General features: G+C 38.8%; 1 protein-coding gene across 1 annotated transcript; it reads right to left on the minus strand.

The window, feature by feature from the left end:
• Positions 1-280: 280 nt before the first annotated feature.
• Positions 281-1,330, minus strand: MOS (MOS proto-oncogene, serine/threonine kinase). Its single transcript, XM_032882653.1, has one exon. It carries the CDS (start codon positions 1,328-1,330, stop codon positions 281-283), a length of 1,050 nt encoding a protein of 349 aa, XP_032738544.1.
• Positions 1,331-21,244: the final 19,914 nt, after the last annotated feature.

Raw genomic sequence — 21,244 nt, forward strand, 5'->3', positions numbered from 1 at the left:
AAATCAGAACAAGTGCAATACTAGAGAACTGTTGAAGTAAGCACACTTGCAGCGAAAGCAAAGCCTATAACTCTGTGAGGACATAAGTTTACTTACTAACAATATTAAGCTGTCTACTAGATTTGTAGCTGTGCTATTTCCTTAGAAAAAGTATTTAGACCAAAAGCAGTTTTTAATAACTTTATTTTCTAAAAATCTGTCCTGCAAATATGTTTTTTTCCTACACAGTCACTAATTTAAAAACGAATAGAAATAAAGACAAAGCTTATGTCGATACAGATTAATAGTCAAATTCAGCCCTTAAAGAGCTAAGGTCAACCAGGAGGAGTTCTGCACTTGGCCGCTGCAAAGGACTGGCCCTCCAGCAGCATTGGATGATCTTCTCAAGTCTCTTCCCAGAGATGGAGTCAGTGAAGACAGCTGCTGACAGAGACGGCCGGAGATTATAGGCCACTACGGCATAGAGCACGTAGTGCCTCTCCCCTGAGTAAGGGGCTTCCTTGGTCACCATTTGCCAGAGAGTGATGGCAAAGGAATAGATGTCAGCTTTAGGCGTTAGGGTCTCTCCTTTCAGGAGCTCTGGGGCTCGGTGGGTGTAGGTGCCCCCTAGGGGGTAAGGAGGAGTCCGGAAGCACAGCAGATCTTCCAGCTTCTCTGAGCAACCAAAGTCACCAATTTTGCAGACACCCTGCTCACTGATCAGAATGTTAGCCGGCTTCAGGTCCAAGTGTACAATGTTTTGCGAGTGAAGGAAGAGCAGACCATTCATAATATCTAGGGAATACCTGAGACACTTTTCCAGATTTAATTGCTCTCCTGCACAGCAGTGAGGCTGCACATCCTCCTCATCGGGGCAGCTGGCCGCACCGTATATGGCTTGGTGTAAGGTGACACTGCCACCAAACTCCATGATTATGGTGCCTAGGCTGTTAAAGCGCGCAGGTGTGTGTGTGCTGGCAGCCACCACCCGCACGATGTTATCATGGTGAAGCCCTGCGACGTTGAGCTCAGCCCAGAAACTGCGCTGGGATGCCAGTCGGTTCTTGGTGCACTTTTTCACTTGCTTTATGGCCACCAGAACACCGTGGTAAGTCGCCTTGTACACGGAGCCAAACCCGCCAGTTCCCAGCCTCTGCAGGAGGCACACCTGTTCCCAGTCGATGGAGCACCAGGCCAGCCGGCGTGGTAGCCGTGGGGCCCTGGGGGGAGTGCCCAGGAAGAGCTTCCCTGCCTTACCTGGGAGCTCCAAAGGGCTGCTGCAGGGCCGAGAGTCCAGCGAGGGAGAAAACTCGCTGGGGAGGTAACTGCACCAGGGAAGAGGGGAGGGCATCGCGCCTTCAAAGTGGTCCCCAGAGTGGCTCAGGTAAGTGAAAAAAAGAAAAGAAAGGAAAAGAAAAGGGCCCGCAAAAAAAGGGAAGTCGCTGACTACTCCTTTGCTCCACCCAGCGTTTTTCTCCTCTTCCTTCATTTTCCTCCAAATAAGCCACATCTGTGCTGTTACTCAGCAAGGGTTTTTATCAGATGAGGGGAAATAATCTGAATGAAGCACAATCCTCCTGTTTAGATGAAAATATTTCCCTTCAACACTTAAAGTGACTTATAAAAACAAACCCTCCGCGGAGAAGAGTTCACCAGATAAACAACACTGAGCTGCCCATAGACTCACCCCCCCTTTTCCATTATTTCCTTAATTATAATAAAACTGGCTCCCCACCACCAAGTGTCATACCCTAAACATGATCAGTCCTCACACCAAAGAGACCGCAGTAGTGCAATGAAATTATTTCACACTTTGCAGGCTATAATGATTGTCAGTGTTATTCTCCAGCTGCATTAAATTACTTCCAGCAGTTATTGGCAGAAAGAGTTGAAATGCGAACAGCTGACATTTGTTTAACTGATTACGGGGATAATTAGGTGCAACATTCATATATGGATAAAAAATTGTAATCTTAAAGTAATTGATCCAAATACAATCACTGATACAGGTCAAAACATACACCTCCTAAGTTCATCAGGGGAAAGGAAAATTCTCTGACACTCCATTCAGCTTATATAGCAAATTAGTAAGACTTCTTAGCAACCTATTGACTTCCTAACAATCCTGGTCCATGGCAGTTTGGCCCACCCAGTAAGCTCACTTGCAAGAGAGAGTCTAGACTGCACAGCAAATGAATTACAGAAGTTTTGAAACAGAGTTGGGGGAGAAAAAAAAACAGATTCAGAGCTACAATCAGAGTTATAGATAATAACAAAGATGAGAGCATCCTAGGAGAGGAAAAATCTGAATAAAAATGGCACAGAATCACCACTGCCTATATATAATGTGGAAAACCAGATGTTCAAATTAAGTCAGGGTCTTGCTATCCAGCTGTAAGTTTCCCCTTTCTGGTTTTTATAACAACAAACTCCCCAACCTCCCACTCATTTTCATTCCATATCTTTGGGGGAAAGATCAATAATATTAACCTGTTAATTAAAAAAACATAGAAAGTGTTAGGATCTATGTCTTTAAAAAAATCAAATGGTAAAGTTCTGTTCTGAATTGTACTTAGAGTACATAAGTGATGTTTAACCACATTTTTATGATGATAGGTCTATGCTTCTGAGATATATTGGTTCTGAGAAGATATGTGAATAAACACAAGCCATTTACATAAACCATTAGAAGTCTGTTGAGCCCTAGGATAGGATTTCTAGTCTATACTACCCATCTGCCTTGGTATGTGATATTGTATATAATATTTAACCTGTTTGAGCATCAGTTTTTTCACTTAAGAAATTAGGATAATAATTATTAAGCTTTTTAAATTTTGGAATAGAAGTTGGGGAACCCTATACAAATGAATAACTAAAGTCTAAAAAATGTATACTATGAAACATTTTAGTAGAAGGCAGTTGAATCAAACTCAAAATATAAAAGGATAGCAGTGAAGAGAGTAAAATAAGAAATAAGATTATATTCTACAGTAAGTCTATACTGCAAAATTTATTTAGTAGTCATCACATGGCAGTATAATTTAGGTTTCTGAAATTGTTTTATGGTATTAGGAATGCTGTGAATGAGTATTAGTCAAATAATAGAATGCCATAACCTTCTTGGCAAAATGATGTGATTTGTTATTATATCATCTTTATTGTTAAGATAAGAGCATAAAGGGACACCTGGGTGGCTCAGCGGGTTAAGCCTCTGCCATCCGCTCAGGTCGTGATCTCAGGGTCCTGGGATCAAGTCCTGCATCGGGCTCTCTGCTTGGCAGGGAGCCTGCTTCCTCCTCCTCTCTCTCTCTCTGCCTGCCTCTCTGCCTACTTGTGATCTCTCTCTCTGTCAAATAAATAAATATTTTAAAAAAAGATAAGAGCATAGACCATTTATTTTCCAAAGGCTGATTTTATTCCTTACATAGAATATAAGGTATCAATGAAAATGTGGTACTTTACATTCACAAGCCCCAAGTTCATTATATCCATCATCTCCAATCCGCTCAAGAGAGTATTTCAGTGAATATCCATTTTTAAAACAGCCGCTGGGGCCAGAAGGCCTGGGTTTCTTACTGTCCCTCAGTTTCCTCATCTGCAAGTTGAGGGAAATCTGACTACCTCAGGACTACTGTCAGGACTGGCAGAATTCCAGATACTTAGATCAGGACCTGATAAGTAATACCTAATTGCGAATTATTTATGAAACTCATTTTTTAAAAGTGTATATGGGTTCATGCCAGTAAGAAACAGATTGGTTAATATTGGTTTAAAATGCACCCTGCCAGGGCTGAAGTAACTCATTATAAGCTAACTCAATCTAAAGTTTGACTGTTTTTCCAACTTAAATTTTATTTGAGGTTGAAGATATGAGAGCATATTGCCTTACTGTTATATACTAAAAATGCAGAGCTTTAACATTAAGTTGATCAAATGCAATAATCTTGCCATCCCAAATAAAGGCAAAGAATAACATTTGTTGATAGCACGGTAGACACTGTCTACCTTAGAAATGCAAACGAAACAAAGGAGAGAAAGACACTGGGTGCACCCACTGAGGAGCTTTCAAATTTTTAGAGTACAGGCTTTACATTTTCCGCTCCGATCTAAGCATTTCTGTTTAGAGCTGCTTCGGTATCAGGCAAACAACAGCGTACTCATCACCAGCTGTGACAACCGACAGCGGAATTGAAAGCACCCTGAATTCGATTTCAGTCGGAGAGACTGAGGGGCCCCGACTGCGAGAGAGATTCTCGCGGCTCGCGCAAGGTTCCCCTTCCTAAAGGGCGTCAGCGCCGGTGGCCAGGCCGGGCGCTCCGGCTCCCGGGCAGCGCCGGCGTTCCGCAGCGCCTCCCCTCCCAGGCCCTGGGCTCCGGAGGGCGCTCTCCCCGCGCGGCTCGCGTGCAGGCAGCGGGGACGACGACGTCAGCGCCTCCCCTCCACCACGTACGGTCCCGAGGCCTCCCCGGCCCTGAAGTCAGCGCGCAGCCCCTCAGGCACCGCAGCGCGGCTGCGTCGGCCAGGGCGCTTCCTGGGGTGCCCAGAAGCACGTGGACCAGGCCGTCACGCCCGAGGCGGTTCGCTGCCCGGGGTCGAGTGCGCGCCCCGCGGCTGTGTTTCCCTGCCCCTCTGCCTACACCGAATTTCATTTTCACTTCAATTCAGAATCATCACGTAATCTTCTGGAAGGCATTTCTAAAAGGCCGTTAAACTCAAGGTCGTACCGACTACGCACACAGCCCCACTGATGACGACCACGTCGGAACGGCCACGACCATGTCTGCGCATGCGCGCCGAGTGACCACGGCTTCCCAGCGATCTCAGGTTACAATCCAATTTCAGAATGCTAAAATGGGAAGGAATGGGCGTTTGGGAGTAGTTGAAGTGTATTGGGGTTTACAAGCATGGATTAAGGTGGAAAATTCACTTTTGCTTTTTTTTGAAGTAAAAAACTAGTAAGCGAAGACGTGCTTTGCTAAAAAATAAAGATTATAGAGTCAGACCTGAAAAACTTTTTTTTTAATTTAAGTGGGATTATACTATTGATATTATTCCGAAGTTTGAATTTTATGCTTAGCAGTTTATCATGGACTTGTTTCCGTGTCATTACAGAAGCATAGAGAACTACCTTGGGTTTTCTAAAATAATATGGTCAGGGGCAGATACAGGTTTTGTGGGGCTTACAACTTACAGAAATAGAGGGACCCCTTTTAAGAAAAAGATTTAAGAATTAGATATGGAAGTGAATATTTCTTAGATGAGCAGTCGCAACAAATTACACATTTTGGAAAGCTAACAACATGAGTCATCACAAAACTCAGAGAAATAACAGTTTTATTAATGAATAATATCCAGCACATATATATACTGCATTCCCCTGCATTTGGGGGTGATACCCTTTTTAAAAAAAAAACTACTTCATATGACAAGGAATCTGTCAAAAATTGATTTGAGGTAGAACTTCAATTAATATCAGCACAAGCAATTTTTTTAAGTATTATGGATTTATTTTATGGAAAATTAAACCAATCCAAAATTTGTAAGAGTGTAGAGCACTAGGGAGAAGTTGCTTATATTTAATTCTATTCAGTATCAGTCAAACAGCACATCCCATAGAATAAGATGAGGTATTTAGTTCTGGTGATCAAGGCAAGTCAAAACAACTGCCACTTCTCTAAAATATTTGGCCGTTATCTTATTTTTGCTGAAATATGTGGGTCTGTACATCGTTCCTCGGAAAAGTTGGTGTGACCTCCAGATTTTTACTATTAGTATTTAGCTTTTCGTTAACACAAAGATTAAAGGACCTTCATTTTCACTGGGCATCATTCATTGCTTGGTTGGTACCGTACTGCATCTTGGCCAAACTTCTATGTGGAGAGAGTTAGTTAATTTTATATTTATGTATATTTCCATTCATATACAAACTTGGGTCAGTAGTAGTACTTATCACCTTATGTATTTTTTGTTTGTAAAATTGCTTCCTTAAAACAGTAGAAGAATACAAATGAAAATAAAGGAACATATAGGGGTTATTTGACTAGGATATAGCCTCTCATAATTTGGGTCAGTAATAAAAGTTCATGGGCTTTATTAGGTATATGCTAAGCTGTCACTAATTTCTCCCTAATCTATCCTGACTATTAAATACTTATAAATTTAGTAAACTAAACAATGAAAGGGATGAATCTTAAGTTTTTTTAAAAAAGTATTATCTATTTATTTATCTGAGAGAGAGAGCATGAGCAGTGTGAGGGGCAGAGGGAGAAGCAGACTCCCTGCTGAGCAGGGAGCGGGATGAGGGGCTTGATCACGGGACTCTGAGATCAGGACCCTGAGATCATGACCCTGAGATCATGACCTGAGTCAAAGGCAGATGCTTAACCATCTGAGCACCGAGGTACCCTCTCAAGTTAGTTTTTTTTTTTTTTTTCTAATAGTAGTTTGAGTACTGTACATGGCCATATCTTAATTTAAAATCACCTATCTACACAAGTTATTGAACTATACATTTTAAACTGGAGATACAAGCCAGCACTCTAATAGGCCAAATTCTCTTACGTGTTACAAGTATATAAAATCTGAAATACACACAGGTTCCTGCTTGTCAGAGAGTAATGCTGTGGATTGCATGGACCATGTCCTTGGGTGGAAATCTGCACACACTACCTGCTTCTGTCCATTCACGAGGTTGGTGGCTTTTATCTGGACCGAGTACTTGGATTTTGTATTTTGACTCTTAAGATACATAAATATATTTTACTTTTGTAATGCTTAACTTCTAACTTCTCTACCTTTTAAATTAATAAGATTTTAAGACCCTTGCAAATGCCTTTCAGACTGGTTTGAAAGATCACTGAGTTTTTTTTTTTTTAAAGATTTTATTTATTTATTTGACAGACAGAGATCACAAGTAGGCAGAGAGGCAGGCAGAGAGAGAGATAGGAGGAAGCAGGCTCCCTGCTAAGCAGAGAGCCCCATGTGGGGCTCAATCCCAGGACCTTGGGATCATGACCTGAGCCGAAGGCAGAGGCTTCAACCCACTGAGCCACCCAGTTGCCCCAAAAGATCACTGAGTTTAATGGTATCTTGCAGTTTTTCCATATTCTTAAGACCATAAAACACTTATGGATATTTGAAATGGTACCTGATTGAGATTTGGTGAACTTGAATGTCTTTGTCCAACTTACAGTCACAACTTATGGGATCATTCAATTGGCATCCTCCCTTAAGCCAGAAAACACTTTTTAATGTATTTAATATTTAATTTAATGTATTTAATATTTATTAAATTCTATATTTTTCATTGCTAAAGTAAACAAATCAAAACAACATATTTGAATAAAGGATTCAAAAGTAATACAGGCTATTCCTTTCATCACCTTTATTCAGCTTTATGTTAATTTTTCTCCTGTATATCATTATGGATTCATGACTTTTCAGGGATTCAGTGTGATTTAACCAACTGCAACAGTCATTGTCTTTAATTGTTCAAATTGAGGCACCCCTGGGAATTACAACACTTGTGTTCTTTTGACACAGTCCCATTGATCTGCATTATTTCTTGTCTATTAGTACAACAAATTGCCCCAGGCTTATACACTACCCTATCCCAGACATGGATTCAGCCATTTCTCCAGGGTATCCTAGAAAGATGGGAATAGAAATCATAATAGTGACGTTTACACATTAGCTTCATTCTCTTGGGCCTTTCTTCCCAGCTCATTTTAGCTGAGAGAATTGGGAAACATTTTTTTTTTGAAGCCTGGGTTCATATTGATGTTTCTAACTCAGTTCTAACATTAGAGTTCCTAATTAAAACATTTGATTTTATAATATCCTTCCCCTTTCTCTTATACTTAAAATCTTGATTTCAAACAAAATTAATATAATTACTAATATCTGACAAAACTATTAAATAAAGTTTAAATTTTTTTGCAGTTATTGATATTTCTAATTCAGCTCTAACATTATAGTTCTTAATTAAAACATTTAGATATTAGGGGCACCTAGGTGGCTCAGTTGGTTAAGCGTCTGCCTTTGGCTCAGGTTATGGGGTCCTAGGGTCCTAGTAATCAAGTCCCATGTCAGGTTTTCTGCTCAGCTGGGAGTCTGCTTCTCCCTCTCCCCCTGCTTGTGTATTCTTTCTCTCTTTCTCTCTCTCAAATAAATAAATAAAAAGTCCTTAAAAAGGTAAAACATTTTGATAATTTCCTTACCCTTTCCCTTATATTTAAAATCTTGATTCTAAACAAAATTAATATATTTACTAATGTTGTCTTACAAAAATATTAAATAAAGTTTAAGATTTTTTTTTGCAGTTATTTTTATCCTTATACTTAATGCCACTAAGGATGTGCAGCCCAATTATTTTCTGGTAGAGTCATTCATAATAATTCATTCTGAGCCTTTGTAATTGCATGTATCATATATAATATATATCTATCATATACATATGATAGATATATGTAATATATATCTATCATATACATATGATAGATATATGTATTTGTAATTGCATGTATCATATATAATATATATCATATATAACACACACACACATATATATATATGAATAATATGTGATTAGTATGATTTAATTTGCTTTCAGTTCTGGAAATTTATCAGCAATTTTCTTTGAAGGTGGTAGTTTTTGGCCAAGACGTTTTCTTCTGTGATTTCAAACTCTGGAGGGTGGTAGAAACCTTATAAATGAGGAGTAAAGGGCGAATCAAGCAAATGAATTTCCCAAATTCTGTATGAGAGTTCCATTTAGCTACTGGCTAAATATTACCAAATGTAATATTATATGCATCCAAGTTCTGGTTGGGCAGCTTAATTCTGTCTTCTGTTCACTTTCTGGCAATATTAGAACCTACATGTTTTCATATATCCCATTAATATTTAATTTAGTAAATATGAGATGATATTAAAACCTTTACAATTCATTATTCTTTCTTAGCTTCCTTATAGAAAAGGTAACATTGTCCTACCAATTTTTCAAAAGGTAACAATTTTCCATCATTTTTCAACTCAATATCACATTATACACGAACTTACAATGTATAGAATCCAAATGATTCCCTAGTTTAGTTTTATCACAAGCCAGTACCAAAATCTTTGGTCCAGGAAGATTTTAATCTTCTTTTAAAATCTTTCCTTCATGGGGTGCCTGGGTGGCTCAGTGAGTTAAGCCTCTGCCTTCGGCTCAGGTCATGATCCCAGGGTCCTGGGATCAAGCCCCACATCGGGCTCTCTGCTCAACAGGGAGCCTGCTTCCCCCTCTCTCTTTCTGCCTGCCTGCCTCTCTGCCTACTTTTGATCTCTGTCAAATAAATAAATAAAATCTTTAAAAAAAAAAAGTCTTTCCTTTAGGAAGATTTTAATGGGTACATAGTTTCTTAGAATTCTATATTATTAAGAAATTAGAAAGAACTAAGAAATTCTTTCTTAGCATTTTTAGATTAGAATAATTGGAAATAATTTTAGATTAGAATAATAAGAAATAATATTTCTAATTAGAATATTTAGAAAAATTAGAAATAATTAAGAAATTATTGAGAAATCTATTCTGAGGAACAGATAACAAGACAGGATTAGCTGTGCAAGAGACTTCTTAGGGGGAACATCTCTGAAGAGAAATGAGGAGGGAGCTGGAGGCAGCTGGAGAGCTGTCAGCCCATGATGTGAAGGAGAGAAGGGAGAAAAGGAAGGCGGGGTGGGAGAGTTTTAGCCCACAGTGTAGTCCCTGTAGTATAGTCCAAAGAAGGTTCATTGTGATGGATGAGTCCTCAAGCCAAAGTTGTCCATTAGAGGAATCCCATGTCTCCTGGGGATGGACTGGCTTTTGTGTCCCTGCTGCACAGAGTTACTGGCTGGGAGCAGTGCAGGGAAACATGACTTCATTTAGTACAGACATCATAGTGGATTCTGGAAAAAGCACAGCTTACTCTGGGGCCACTGGCCAGTCATACCTTCTGCATTCAGGGATCTGAGAGACACATTTTCATGGCCACCATGGATAAAATAAAAGTTTTAAAGATTTTGTCTGAAAGCCTCTCTATTTGGGTCAAAATTCTGATGTCACATTGTACATAATAGTTATTATTATCCTAATTTTTAATTACAGTGTAGAATTCCAGTTTTTAAGAAGCCTTTGGATAAGTTATATTTCTTTTTGAGGTTAAGGCTATGCTTTAAAAAATAGCTGTATTTGCTTAAAACCCATTCTTGTTTTAGCTTTATACAAATACATATATACTTATACATGTTCAACCAAAGAAGTAAACACAAAGTTGTATATATAATCAAAGCAACAGAACCCTTAGAAGTTTTCAAGCAGACCACTTGACAATTACAGCACCCCAAGTGCTTTTTGGAAGTGAGGCATTTTTTTAAATTGGTATAAAGAGAATTGTTTTATGCGTGTGTCTGGATAGATAGGTTGTATATAAAACTATAAGTAGTTCTCCTTTTATTGATTAAAAAATTGCCTTACTTGACTTGTAAAATTTAAGACTTAAACCTATGTCTAGGGGCGCCTGGATGGCTCAGTGGTTTAAAGACTCTGCCTTTGGCTCAGGTCATGATCCCAGTGTCCTGGGATGGAGCCCCACATCAGGCTCTCTGCTCAGCGGGGAGCCTGCTTCCCTCTCTCTGCCTGCCTCTCTGCCTACTTATGATCTATGTCTGTCAAATAAACAAAAAAGAAAATCTTAAAAGAAAAAAAACCTATGTCTATATAGTATATCTTCTTAATGCCTCTAGTTAGACTGAGGCTTTTTAAATTTGAAATACAAACAATTTATTTCTCACCTGGCCTTTGGCAATCTGAGCTTAATCTAAGGAGAGATTTATGTCATTTTCATCTCTTCTCAAGTACTCATATGTTCTACCTTTAATGGGCAAAAAAATATTCTAACTATTTCTAGAGTGTGTCTCCTTGCCAGCTGAGGATTTCAGTGCTAATACTTTAAGGCTTAATCTTGCATGAAATTAAAAAGCATTTTATAGTGAAGTTCCTGGCATCCCTGGCTCACATCTTTGGAAACGGAACATCAGGATACTTGTTGGAACTCCACACAGATTTTGGATGATTGTGGAGGAGGAGGAACTCATTATTAGAAGGTTTTTAGCTGTCGTTGAGATGGGAGGCTGGGGTATAGTCTCAGTGGCTCATACTTGGGCAGGCAATGGAAAGAGAACCTTCTGGTGGCGTTCCCCTCAGTTTTTCTCTCAACATCTTTAAAGATGTTTTAGCTGCTTTCTTGGCAACTTGTGTCAGATCCTCATTTCCTCTTCCATACACACCATGAATCAATCTGGTTGGCATGGTGATTACCCTGGTTTTCCTTCAGATGTTTCAAGATATCGTAGTCCCAGGATCCATAAAGGAGAAATTGAAATTTGGGGTCATCTCTACTACACCTATTGCAGTTTACAGACCATGTACTGTAATGGTCTAGTACTAACTGAGGAAAGCTGGACATGCCTTCCTGACATTTAGACATGGTGGTAGCCATGCTTTGTCATTCTAGCCTAGGGAAGAAAGCAGGACATTAAATCCTTGTATTTGCTGTTACAGGAAAGATACAAGGAGAGAGAGAGAGTGAGTGAGTGAGAGTGAGAGAGAGAGAGAGAGAGAGTGTGTGTGTGTGTGTGTGTGTGTGTGTGTTTGAGAAACAGAGGCTTGGCAAAAAGATTTAATGTTTGATTCCTACCTGAAACTAGAGGTTGCTGAAACAGAGTTGAGTACTGGAGTCCAAACACGGCAACCCAGGATAACAAAGGGCAAACGAAGAGGGGAAAACAAGGGGCTTATAAACATCAAGTGAATGATTCTGCAGCTTCCTTTGCTGAGCTGAGGTTCCCTGTTGCAACAGATTCTGCAGACCATGACAGATTCTTACAGACATCAAAATCATGGTCTCAAACTTGAAAATATTTTTTTAAAGATTTTATTTATTGGGACGCCTGGGTGGCTCAGTTGGTTAAGCAGCTGCCTTCGGCTCAGGTCATGATCCCAGCGTCCAGGGATCGAGTCCCACATCGGGCTCCTTGCTCGGCAGGGAACCTGCTTCTCCCTCTGCCTCTGCCTACCACTCTGCCTGCCTGTGCTCGCTCTCTCTCTCTCTCTCTCTGACAAATAAATTAAAAAAAATATTTTATTTATTTATTTGACAGACAGAGATCACAAGTAGAGCAGCAGGCGGAGAGAGAGGGAGAAACAGGCTCCCTGCTGAACAGAGAGCCCGATGCAGTGCTTAATCCCAGGATCCTGAGATCATGACCTGAGCTGAAGGCAGAGGCTTTAACATTGAGCCACCCAGGCGCCCCTCAAACTTTAAATTGTTTCTGTCATTTAAAACTAACCTGTACACAGAAGGAAGAAATAGAAAAGCATACACATATCAATGGTTTAACCTCCTGGTTGTCTTTGAATCTTTAAGTTTTATTTGCTCTTTTAATCATTTTTATATGGAACACATTTAGCAACATCAGCAACCCATTTACCTAAGCAACTTGAGAACATCTCAGAATTTGTGTGTGTGTGTGCACGTGTACACACACAAGGGTCTCCTGTGAAGACCCACATTTCCCACATGTCTCCTGTGAGGCATGTGGGAAAGGATCCCTATGTCATATGGGAGCTGCAGGTGCTTCTGGGAGGGATAAGTAGAATCTTTGATCCCATGGAGCATGAATTAGGAGACCAATAGACGCTTATGAAATATATATCCCCTTATTCACAGAAACATTTGATTTACGCTTTGTACTTATTAAATTACTACTGTATAATTTTTAACTATATCTGTAGGCCTGTCAACTGGAGGTTGATTTGGGGTGCATAGATCCCAATTATTATTGACACATTTGAAAAATGTTTAATTTACTAATTACCAAAAAAGAACAGCTTAACAGCTTAGTCTCTTCCACAATTGAGTGTAATCCCTAATGACCCAGCTCTCCTACGGACAATGTTTAATTATGTAACCAGATGTTATTAATAATTTGAGTCTGTATAGGTCTCTGCATGCAGCTGAACCCAAGGAAGGGGGTTGGCTACACAATAATTTGTCCCAGATGACCCCATGGAAGCCAGTCTGTAGCTTGTGTCATTTTTCCACCGAAAGGAATAGTGTTGAGTTAGCACATTAATAAGAGCTTTAGTCCAGGTGAAGCAAAATTGTGGTTCCAACTTCAAACAACAACAATTACAGTCAGAAAGCAGGGTCAGGGAAGCATATTAGAAGATATGAGATAACTATAAATTTTCATTTTGAATGGCTTTGTGTTTCCGGTGCTCTCAACTTACACTTCTTTACTGTTTGGTTTGTGTTTTGCATTATTAACCTATGGGTTGTCTTCCATGTTTGCATCCTCCCCCCACCCTAATCAATGTATTATCAATGCAATGGGTGATTATAAATTCTTGAATCTAGTTCAGGCCAAAAGTTTAAATCCCATAGCATTGCATTATGGCACAAACTGGGGAGTGTATAAATCAAATTATTGCTTGTAGGTGTTATAAGTAAGTGGAAGACTACACTAGCTTGATTCATAAAAGCTTATAAAAATTAGGGGGCTTTAAGGTGATCTTTCAATATAGAAACAAAATTAGGGATAGCATTGACACAGCAGGAGCAGCCTCATTAAGTTTACTGTAATCCATAGTTAACCATTATGTTAGGTTTCTTAGGTTCCGCCCCCCCAAAAAATGGTAGAAACCAACTAAAGCAACCTTAAACAAAGAAATTTATTGGAAATATTTTATAGGTTCACAGACTCAGTGGGAGTTTGAAGAACCTCAGAAGTGATAAGAACCAAGACATTTGTTCAGAACTGGGAAGCACGAACCACTGTAACAGGCTGGATAGAAAAGTATGACCAGGACACAACCACTGGACTGAATGTCCCCCAGCCATTTCTTTAGCTTATGATGGAATAGGACAAAGGTCAATCTGGTTCACTTTTCTGTCCTCCTGGTTGTACCAGCGTAGGGAAAGAGAGGACATGACCCTTTGGCTTCATTTGTGGGAAGCAAGCAGATGCCTGGATATACTATTTCAACAAGACCATGAAACACTGGGGGAGAAGCAGTTTTTCAAAAGGAAGCCAAAGTGTGTAGAGAAGGACTGGATATTTTGTAGCCAAAAGGTAACAAATACATTCTATACTCACCAGGGGATGGATCTCTGGCAAAAACCAAGGTATTAAGGGGGATGTGGAGGTGTGAACTACCAGAGTGCCTCTAATTTCTGCATTCAGCTGTGATGATTTTTCATCCTCAAGAACCCTTATGCTATTTCAGGTTTATAGTTTGGGTGGTGGTAGAGGATTCCAAAGACTCCTGCTTTGCATGTCCTCATAACAGTACCTTTCAAACGTGCTCTCCACACATTCAAACTTTTCAAGGATAGTTTCCTTTTTTTAGGACCATAATAAATCAATTCTTATGCTACTCTTTTTTTTTTCTGTGTGTGTGTTTTCATATTTTTCTTTCTCTTTTTTTTCATTTTATTTTATTTTTTCAGTGTTCCAAGATTCATTGTTTATGTACCACACCCAGTGCTCCATGCAATACATCCCCTCCTTAATACCCACCACCAGGCTCACCTATCCCTCAACCCTCCTCCATTCCAAAACTCTCAGTTTGTTTCTCAGAATCCACAGTCTTTCATGCTTTCATGCTTCATCTCCCCCTCCGATTTCCCCCAATTCACTTTTCCTTTCCTTCTCCTAATGCCCTCCATGTTATTCCTTATGCCCCACAAGTAAGTGAAACCATATGATAATTGACTCTTTCTCTTTTTGACTTATTTCACTCAGCATATCTCCTCTAGTCCCATCCATGTTGATACAAAAGTTGAGTATTCATCCTTTCTGATGGCTAATATTCCACTGTATATATGGACCACATCTTCTTTATCCATTTGTCTGTTGAAGGGCATCGTGGCTCTTTCCATCTTTCCACAGTTTGGCAATTATGGCCATTGCTACTATGAACATTGGGGTACATATGGCCCTTCTTTTCACTGTATCTTTATCTTTGGGGTAAATACCCAATAGTGCAATTGCAGGATCATAGGGTAGCTCTATTTTTAATTTTTAAAGGAATCAAAAAACTGGAAAACAGTTTTCCAAAGTTGCTGCACCAACTTGCATTCCCACCAACAGTATAAAAGTGTTCCCCTTTCTTGCATCCTCTCCAACATTTGTTTACTGTCCTGTTAATTTTGGCCACTCTAACTGATGTAAGGTGGTATCTCAATGTGGTTTTGATTTGAATCTCCCTGATGGCTAATGATGATAAACATTTTTTCATGTGTCTGTTAGCCATTTGTATGTCTTCACTGGAGAAGTGTCTGTTCATGTCTTCTGCACATTTTTTGATGTGATTATCTGTTTTTTTGAGTGTTGATTTTGAGGAGTTCTTTATAGATCTTGGATATCAGCTCTTTGTCTGTAGTGTCATTTGCAAATATCTTCCCCCATTCCATGGGTTGCCTCTTTGTTTTGTTGACTGTTTTCTTTGCTGTGTGGAAGCTATTGATTTTGATGAAGTCCCAAAAGTTCATTTTTGCTTTTGTTTCCTTTTCTTTGGAGACATGTCTTGAAAGAAGTTGCTGTGACCAATGTCAAAGATGTTACTGTTTATGTTCTCTAGGATTTTGATAGATTCCTGCCTCACATTGAGTCTTTTATCCATTTCGAGTTTATCTTTGTGTATGATGTGAGAAAATGGTCAAGTTTCATTCTTCTACACATAACTGTCCAACTTTCCCAGAACCATTTATTGAAGAGACTGTTTTCCACTGCACAGCCAAAAGCTGTTTTCCATATTTTTTCCTGCTTTGTTGAAGATTATTTGACCATAGAGTTAAAGGTCCATATCTGGGCTCTCTACTCTGTTCCACTGGACTATATGTCTGTTTTTGTGCCAGTACCATGCTATCTTGGTGATCACAGCTTTGTAGTAAAGCTTGAAATCAGGCAACATGATGCCCCCAGTTTTGTTTTTCTTTTTCAACATTTCCTTAGCAATTTGGGGTCTTTTCTGTTTCCATACAAATTTTAAGATTGTTTGTTCCAGTACTTTGAAAAATGCCGATGGAATTTTGATTGGGATGGCATTAAAAGTATAGATGGATCTAGGTAGTAAAGACATTTTAACAATGTTTATTCTTCCAATTCCTAGCATGGAATGCTTTTCCATCTTTTTCTGTCTTCAGTTTCTTTCATGAGTGTTCTGTAGTTCCTCAGTACAGATCCTTTACTTCTTTGGTTAGGTTTATTCCTAGGTATCTTATGGTTCTTGGTGCTATAGTAAATGGAGTCAATTCTCTAATTTCCTTTTCTATATTTTCATTGTTAGTGTATAAGAAAGCAACTGATTTCTGTACATTGTATCCTACCACATTACTGAATTGCTGTATGAGTTCTAGTAGTTGAGGGGGTGGAGACTTTTGGGTTTTTCTTATAAAGTGTCATGTCATCTGTGAAGAGAGAGAGTTTGACTGTTTGCCAGTTTGAATACCTTTTATTTCTTTTTGTTGTCTGATTGCTGTTGCTAGGATTTCTAGTACTATGTTGAACAACAGTGGCAAGAGTGGGCATCCTTGTCATGTTCCTGATCTCAAAGAGAAGCCTGTCAGCTTTTCCCCATTGAGAATGATATTTGCTGTGGGTTTTTCATAGATAGATTTTATGAAGTTGAAGAATGTGCCCTCTTTCACTATACTTTAAAGAGTTTTAATCAGGATTGGATGCTGTATTTTGTCAAAAGCTTTTTCTGCATCAATTGAGAGGACCATTTGGTTCTTCTCTCTTCTTTTATTGATTTGTTCTATCACATTGATTGATTTGTGAAGGTTGAGCCACCCTTGCATCCCAGGGATAAATCCCACCTGGTGATGGTAGGTAACCTTTTTAATGTACTGTTGGATCCTATTAGCTAGGATCTTGTTGAGAATCTTGGCATCCATATGGTACACTTGAAAAGCAAAAAACTAACAGTATCACCAGGCCTGTCTGGCCCACTTGAAATGTTTGCACAACTAAGTCATTTTGGACTCTCACTTCTCCATGAGTTTCAGTGGTGAAAGGGGGCTTTACACTTATTATGAACTTTGGGCCTAGCTAATCATATCATATCCTCTTTCTCTTGGCCAAAATGACTGGTTCAATGAGTCACAGTTCCAGGAATTTTCTGGACCAATGAAGAACTAGTACCTTTAGCATAAGTTTCTACCTGAGAGAGAAATGAATGCAGAATAAAGCAGATCAAAGATGTGGTCAGAGATGCAGATGTAGTAACAGTGTTTGAATTCTTAGAACTAATTCTGCATGAAGCAAGATGCATTGGACACATCAAATTACATGATGTAGTAAATAAGCTACCTTTGGGGAAATGGTGGGTATGAGGAATTCCCCCTGCTGATTGAGATAGAATTTCCCTACAGGTTGGTGAGATTCAAGCCATGCTCACTAGTCTTTCTTACCTGTTACCCAGACACAACCCCTTCCAACTTTGCAAGCTGTTTATCTGGTTATTTACCTATTCTTGCACACACTTCTGCCACTTTCCTATTTCCAAGTGGGCGGTTGTTCTAGTCTATTACTAGCTTCCCATTCTGGGTTGGCCCTTTTTTTTTTTTTAATAGATTTTTATTTATTTATTTGACAGGTAGAGATCACAAGTAGGCAGAGAGGCAGGAAGAGACAGAGAGGAGTAAGTAGGCTCCCTGCTGAGCAGAGAGATCGATGCGGAGCTCAATGCGGGGCTTGATGCGGGGCTCTATCCCAGGACCCTGGGATCATGACCCGAGCCGAAGGCAGAGGCTTTAACCCACTGAGCCACCCAGGCGCCCCTGGTTTGGCCCTTTATTTCTACTCTTGGCAAAGAGAATTCTTTGCCTCTCTCTTGGTTTAGATCCACTTTTTCTTGCATTCCCCACGTTCCTCTTGTCTGGTTTATTTTCTTGTTTTGGTGGAACACATCTCACTTCCTGAGAAAGGGTATGCAAGAGATCCATTTTCTTCAGTCCCTACATTTCTGATAATATATCTTATCCTGACCTGTGATTAATGATTTGGCTGGCCCAAATTGTATATTGAAATAGAATTTCAGGGCACCTGGGTGGCTCAGTCATTAAGCGTCTGCCTTTGGCTCAGGTCATGATTCTAGGCTCCTGGGATCAAGCCCTGTATCAGGCTCCCTGCTCAGCAGGGGAGTCTGCTTCTCTCTCTCCCACTCCCCCTGCTTGTGTTCCTTCTCTCACTGTATCTCTCTTCATCAAATAAGTAAATAAAATCTTTTTTTTTTAAATAGATTTTCCCAGTTTTGAAAGCAGCTGATGAGCTGTCCAGTGTTTTTTTCTGGGTGCTTTGCATATAACTAATTTTTCATTTATGAAAGTTTTTAGGATAACCTCTGAATTAGATATCTTTTGTTGTATAACACATTGCCCCAGGACTTAGTGGGGTTTGTACCTCACATGTATTATTTCACAGTTTTTGTGTGGTCAGGAATCTAAGTGCAGTTAAGCTGGGCTATCTAGTTTTGAGGCTCCCAGACCAATGCAATCAAGGTTTCAGCTGGGGCCGCGATAAGGTCTGTTACTATGTTCTCCTGCTTCCACGGACTTCTTATCAGAAACTATCCAATCTAGAAGATAATGGAACAGCCTTTAACTTTGAAAGGAAAACAAATAACAATTAGGCATCCATCTATTAAACTTTACCAAAACTATCATTCAAAAATGAATATGTAGTAGACTTCTTTGGGCAAACAAAAACGAAGGAATTTGTTCTCTGTAGACCTGCCTTATCACAAGTGCTAGAGGAAGTACTTTAAGCAAAAGGAAGATGATAGTAGATGGAAACATCAACATATATGAAGGAATAAAGGCTATCAGAAATTGTAAATGTGTAGCTAAATATTATTCTTATTTAAAAAAGTGTCTTTAGTGCAATCGAGTACTTAAAATAATAGAAATAATACATTGTTGGGTTTAAAGCATGTGTAGAACTAGAAGGCATGACAACAGTAGCACAAAGGGAGGAAGGGGAATGGAAACCTGTTGTTGTAAGGTTTACATTATAACTGAAGTGATATATTATATGAAGATAAATCATAACGCGGATGTATATTGAAACCTTAGAGAAACCACTGAAACAATACGACAAAGAAACATAGCTAATAAGCCATTAGAGGAGATTTTTAACATGTCTTAAAACTTACTCAACCCAAAATAAGGCAGGAAAAATGGAACAAATTATAGTTATGAAATAGCAAATGTAAAACGACAAAATTAAACTTAATTCTATCAGTGGTTTCATTAAATGCAATTGTTCCAACTAAAAGGCACAGATTGTCAGACTGGATAAAGTAGTAAGAACAAACTATATGTTATCTATAAGAAACCTATTTTAACTATCAAGATACATATAAGAGTAAAAAGATGGAAAATGAAATACTGTGTAAGGACTAACGAAAAGAATACCAGAATGGCTATATTAATAATAGGAAAAAGTAGACTTTAGATTAAAGAATTATTAACAGGAATTGCAAAGTATACTTCATTAATGGTAAAGGAATCAAGAGAACACAATAATTCTAAATGAGTATGATAGAACTTCAAAATTAACAAAGCAAAAAAGACAACTGAAAGACATAGACTATCCATAAATAATTGAAGAGATCAATACTCTTTTCTCAATGATTAATAAAACAAGTGGATTAAAAAAATTATCAGGAATACAGAAGAACTGAACAACAGTTCTCCAGAGAATCAGAATGGATGAGATGTCTGTCTGTCTATCATCATCTATCTATCTATCTATCTATCTATCTATCTATCTATCTATCTAGAGATTTATTTTAAGGAACTCTGTCATGCAATGATAGAGGCTTTGGCAAGTCCAGAATCTGCAGAGTAGGTTGGCTGATTGAAGACTCAGGTAAGATTTGCAGTTCTAATCCAAAGGGAATGTGTTGGAAGAATCCTTCCTGCTTCCTTTGGAAGAATCCAAAGGAGGTCAGTCCTTGTTCTGTTAGAACTTCGATTGGATGAGGTCTGCCCACATTATGGAGAGTAATCTGATTTATTAAAGTCCATCAATTTAAATATTAACCTCATTCAGGAAACACCACAAAAACATCCAGAATAATGATTGGCCAAACATCTGGACGTGGTGGTCCAGCCAAGTTAACACATAAAATTAACCATCACAATTCTCAACTGAGTTGACCCCAAACTGCCAAAATACACATGATTTTCAAGTATGCATGGAAAAATAGTCACCAAGTCATGAAATGTGTCTCAGTAAATCTGAAAGGATTAATAGCAAATAGAATACATTCTCACATCACAGTGAAGTTAAATTAAAAATCTATAAAAGAAAGATTTGGAAAATCCCTAAATATATGGAAATTAAACAATATACTTCTAAATATCTATGGGCCCCCAAAGAAATCTGACAGAAATTATAAATTAATTTTAATTGAATGAAAATGAAAACTCAGCATATCCCCTTTTTTGATATGCAGCTAAGGGAGTGTTTAGAGGAAATGTTACTGTTTTAAAATGTTTACATTAGAAAAAAGGAAAGTTTAAAATTACTGATTTACTTCCACTGTAAACTAGAAAAAGCAAGAAATAGTAAAGAGAAGATTGTAAGTCAGCATAACCGAAAACAACAGGAAAAAAAATCACAATCTTAGGCTAGGCAAAGATTTTTTTAGGTGGGATGCAGAAATTATGAATCAATTCAAATGATACCATTTAGAAAATAAAAAAGCAAGCCATAGCATGGAAAAAAATATTTTTTTCAAATAGCTATATTCGATATCCTTCTGGCTCTAGGAGGTGTCTTTTTTATGCCACCAAGGAAGCCCTCTGCCCTCCACAGTTAATTCATATGCTGATTGATCACTCACAGAATTTCTTCAGCTTTTGACACAGAGCCCACTGCATGTAGCAATTGTGGCCTGATCCTGCTACTTTTTTTGAGATTTTTTTAATTATTTTTTTCATTTTTAAAAAATTTTAAAATAAACATATAATGTATTTTTAGCCCCAGGTTTACACACTTCACGGCACTCACCACAGCACACACATCCCGCAATGTCCATAACCCCACCACCTTCTCCCGCCCCCCTTCCCCCAGCAACCCTCAGTTTGTTTTGTGAGATTAAGAATCTCTTATGGTTTTTCTCCCTCTCGATCCCATCTTGGTTTATTTATTCTTTTCCTATCCCCCA

This window comes from Lontra canadensis, unplaced genomic scaffold (genome assembly GCF_010015895.1).
Source record: "Lontra canadensis isolate GAN:19392208 unplaced genomic scaffold, GSC_riverotter_1.0 scaffold83, whole genome shotgun sequence".
In the NCBI taxonomy this organism is placed as follows: Eukaryota; Metazoa; Chordata; class Mammalia; order Carnivora; family Mustelidae; genus Lontra; species Lontra canadensis.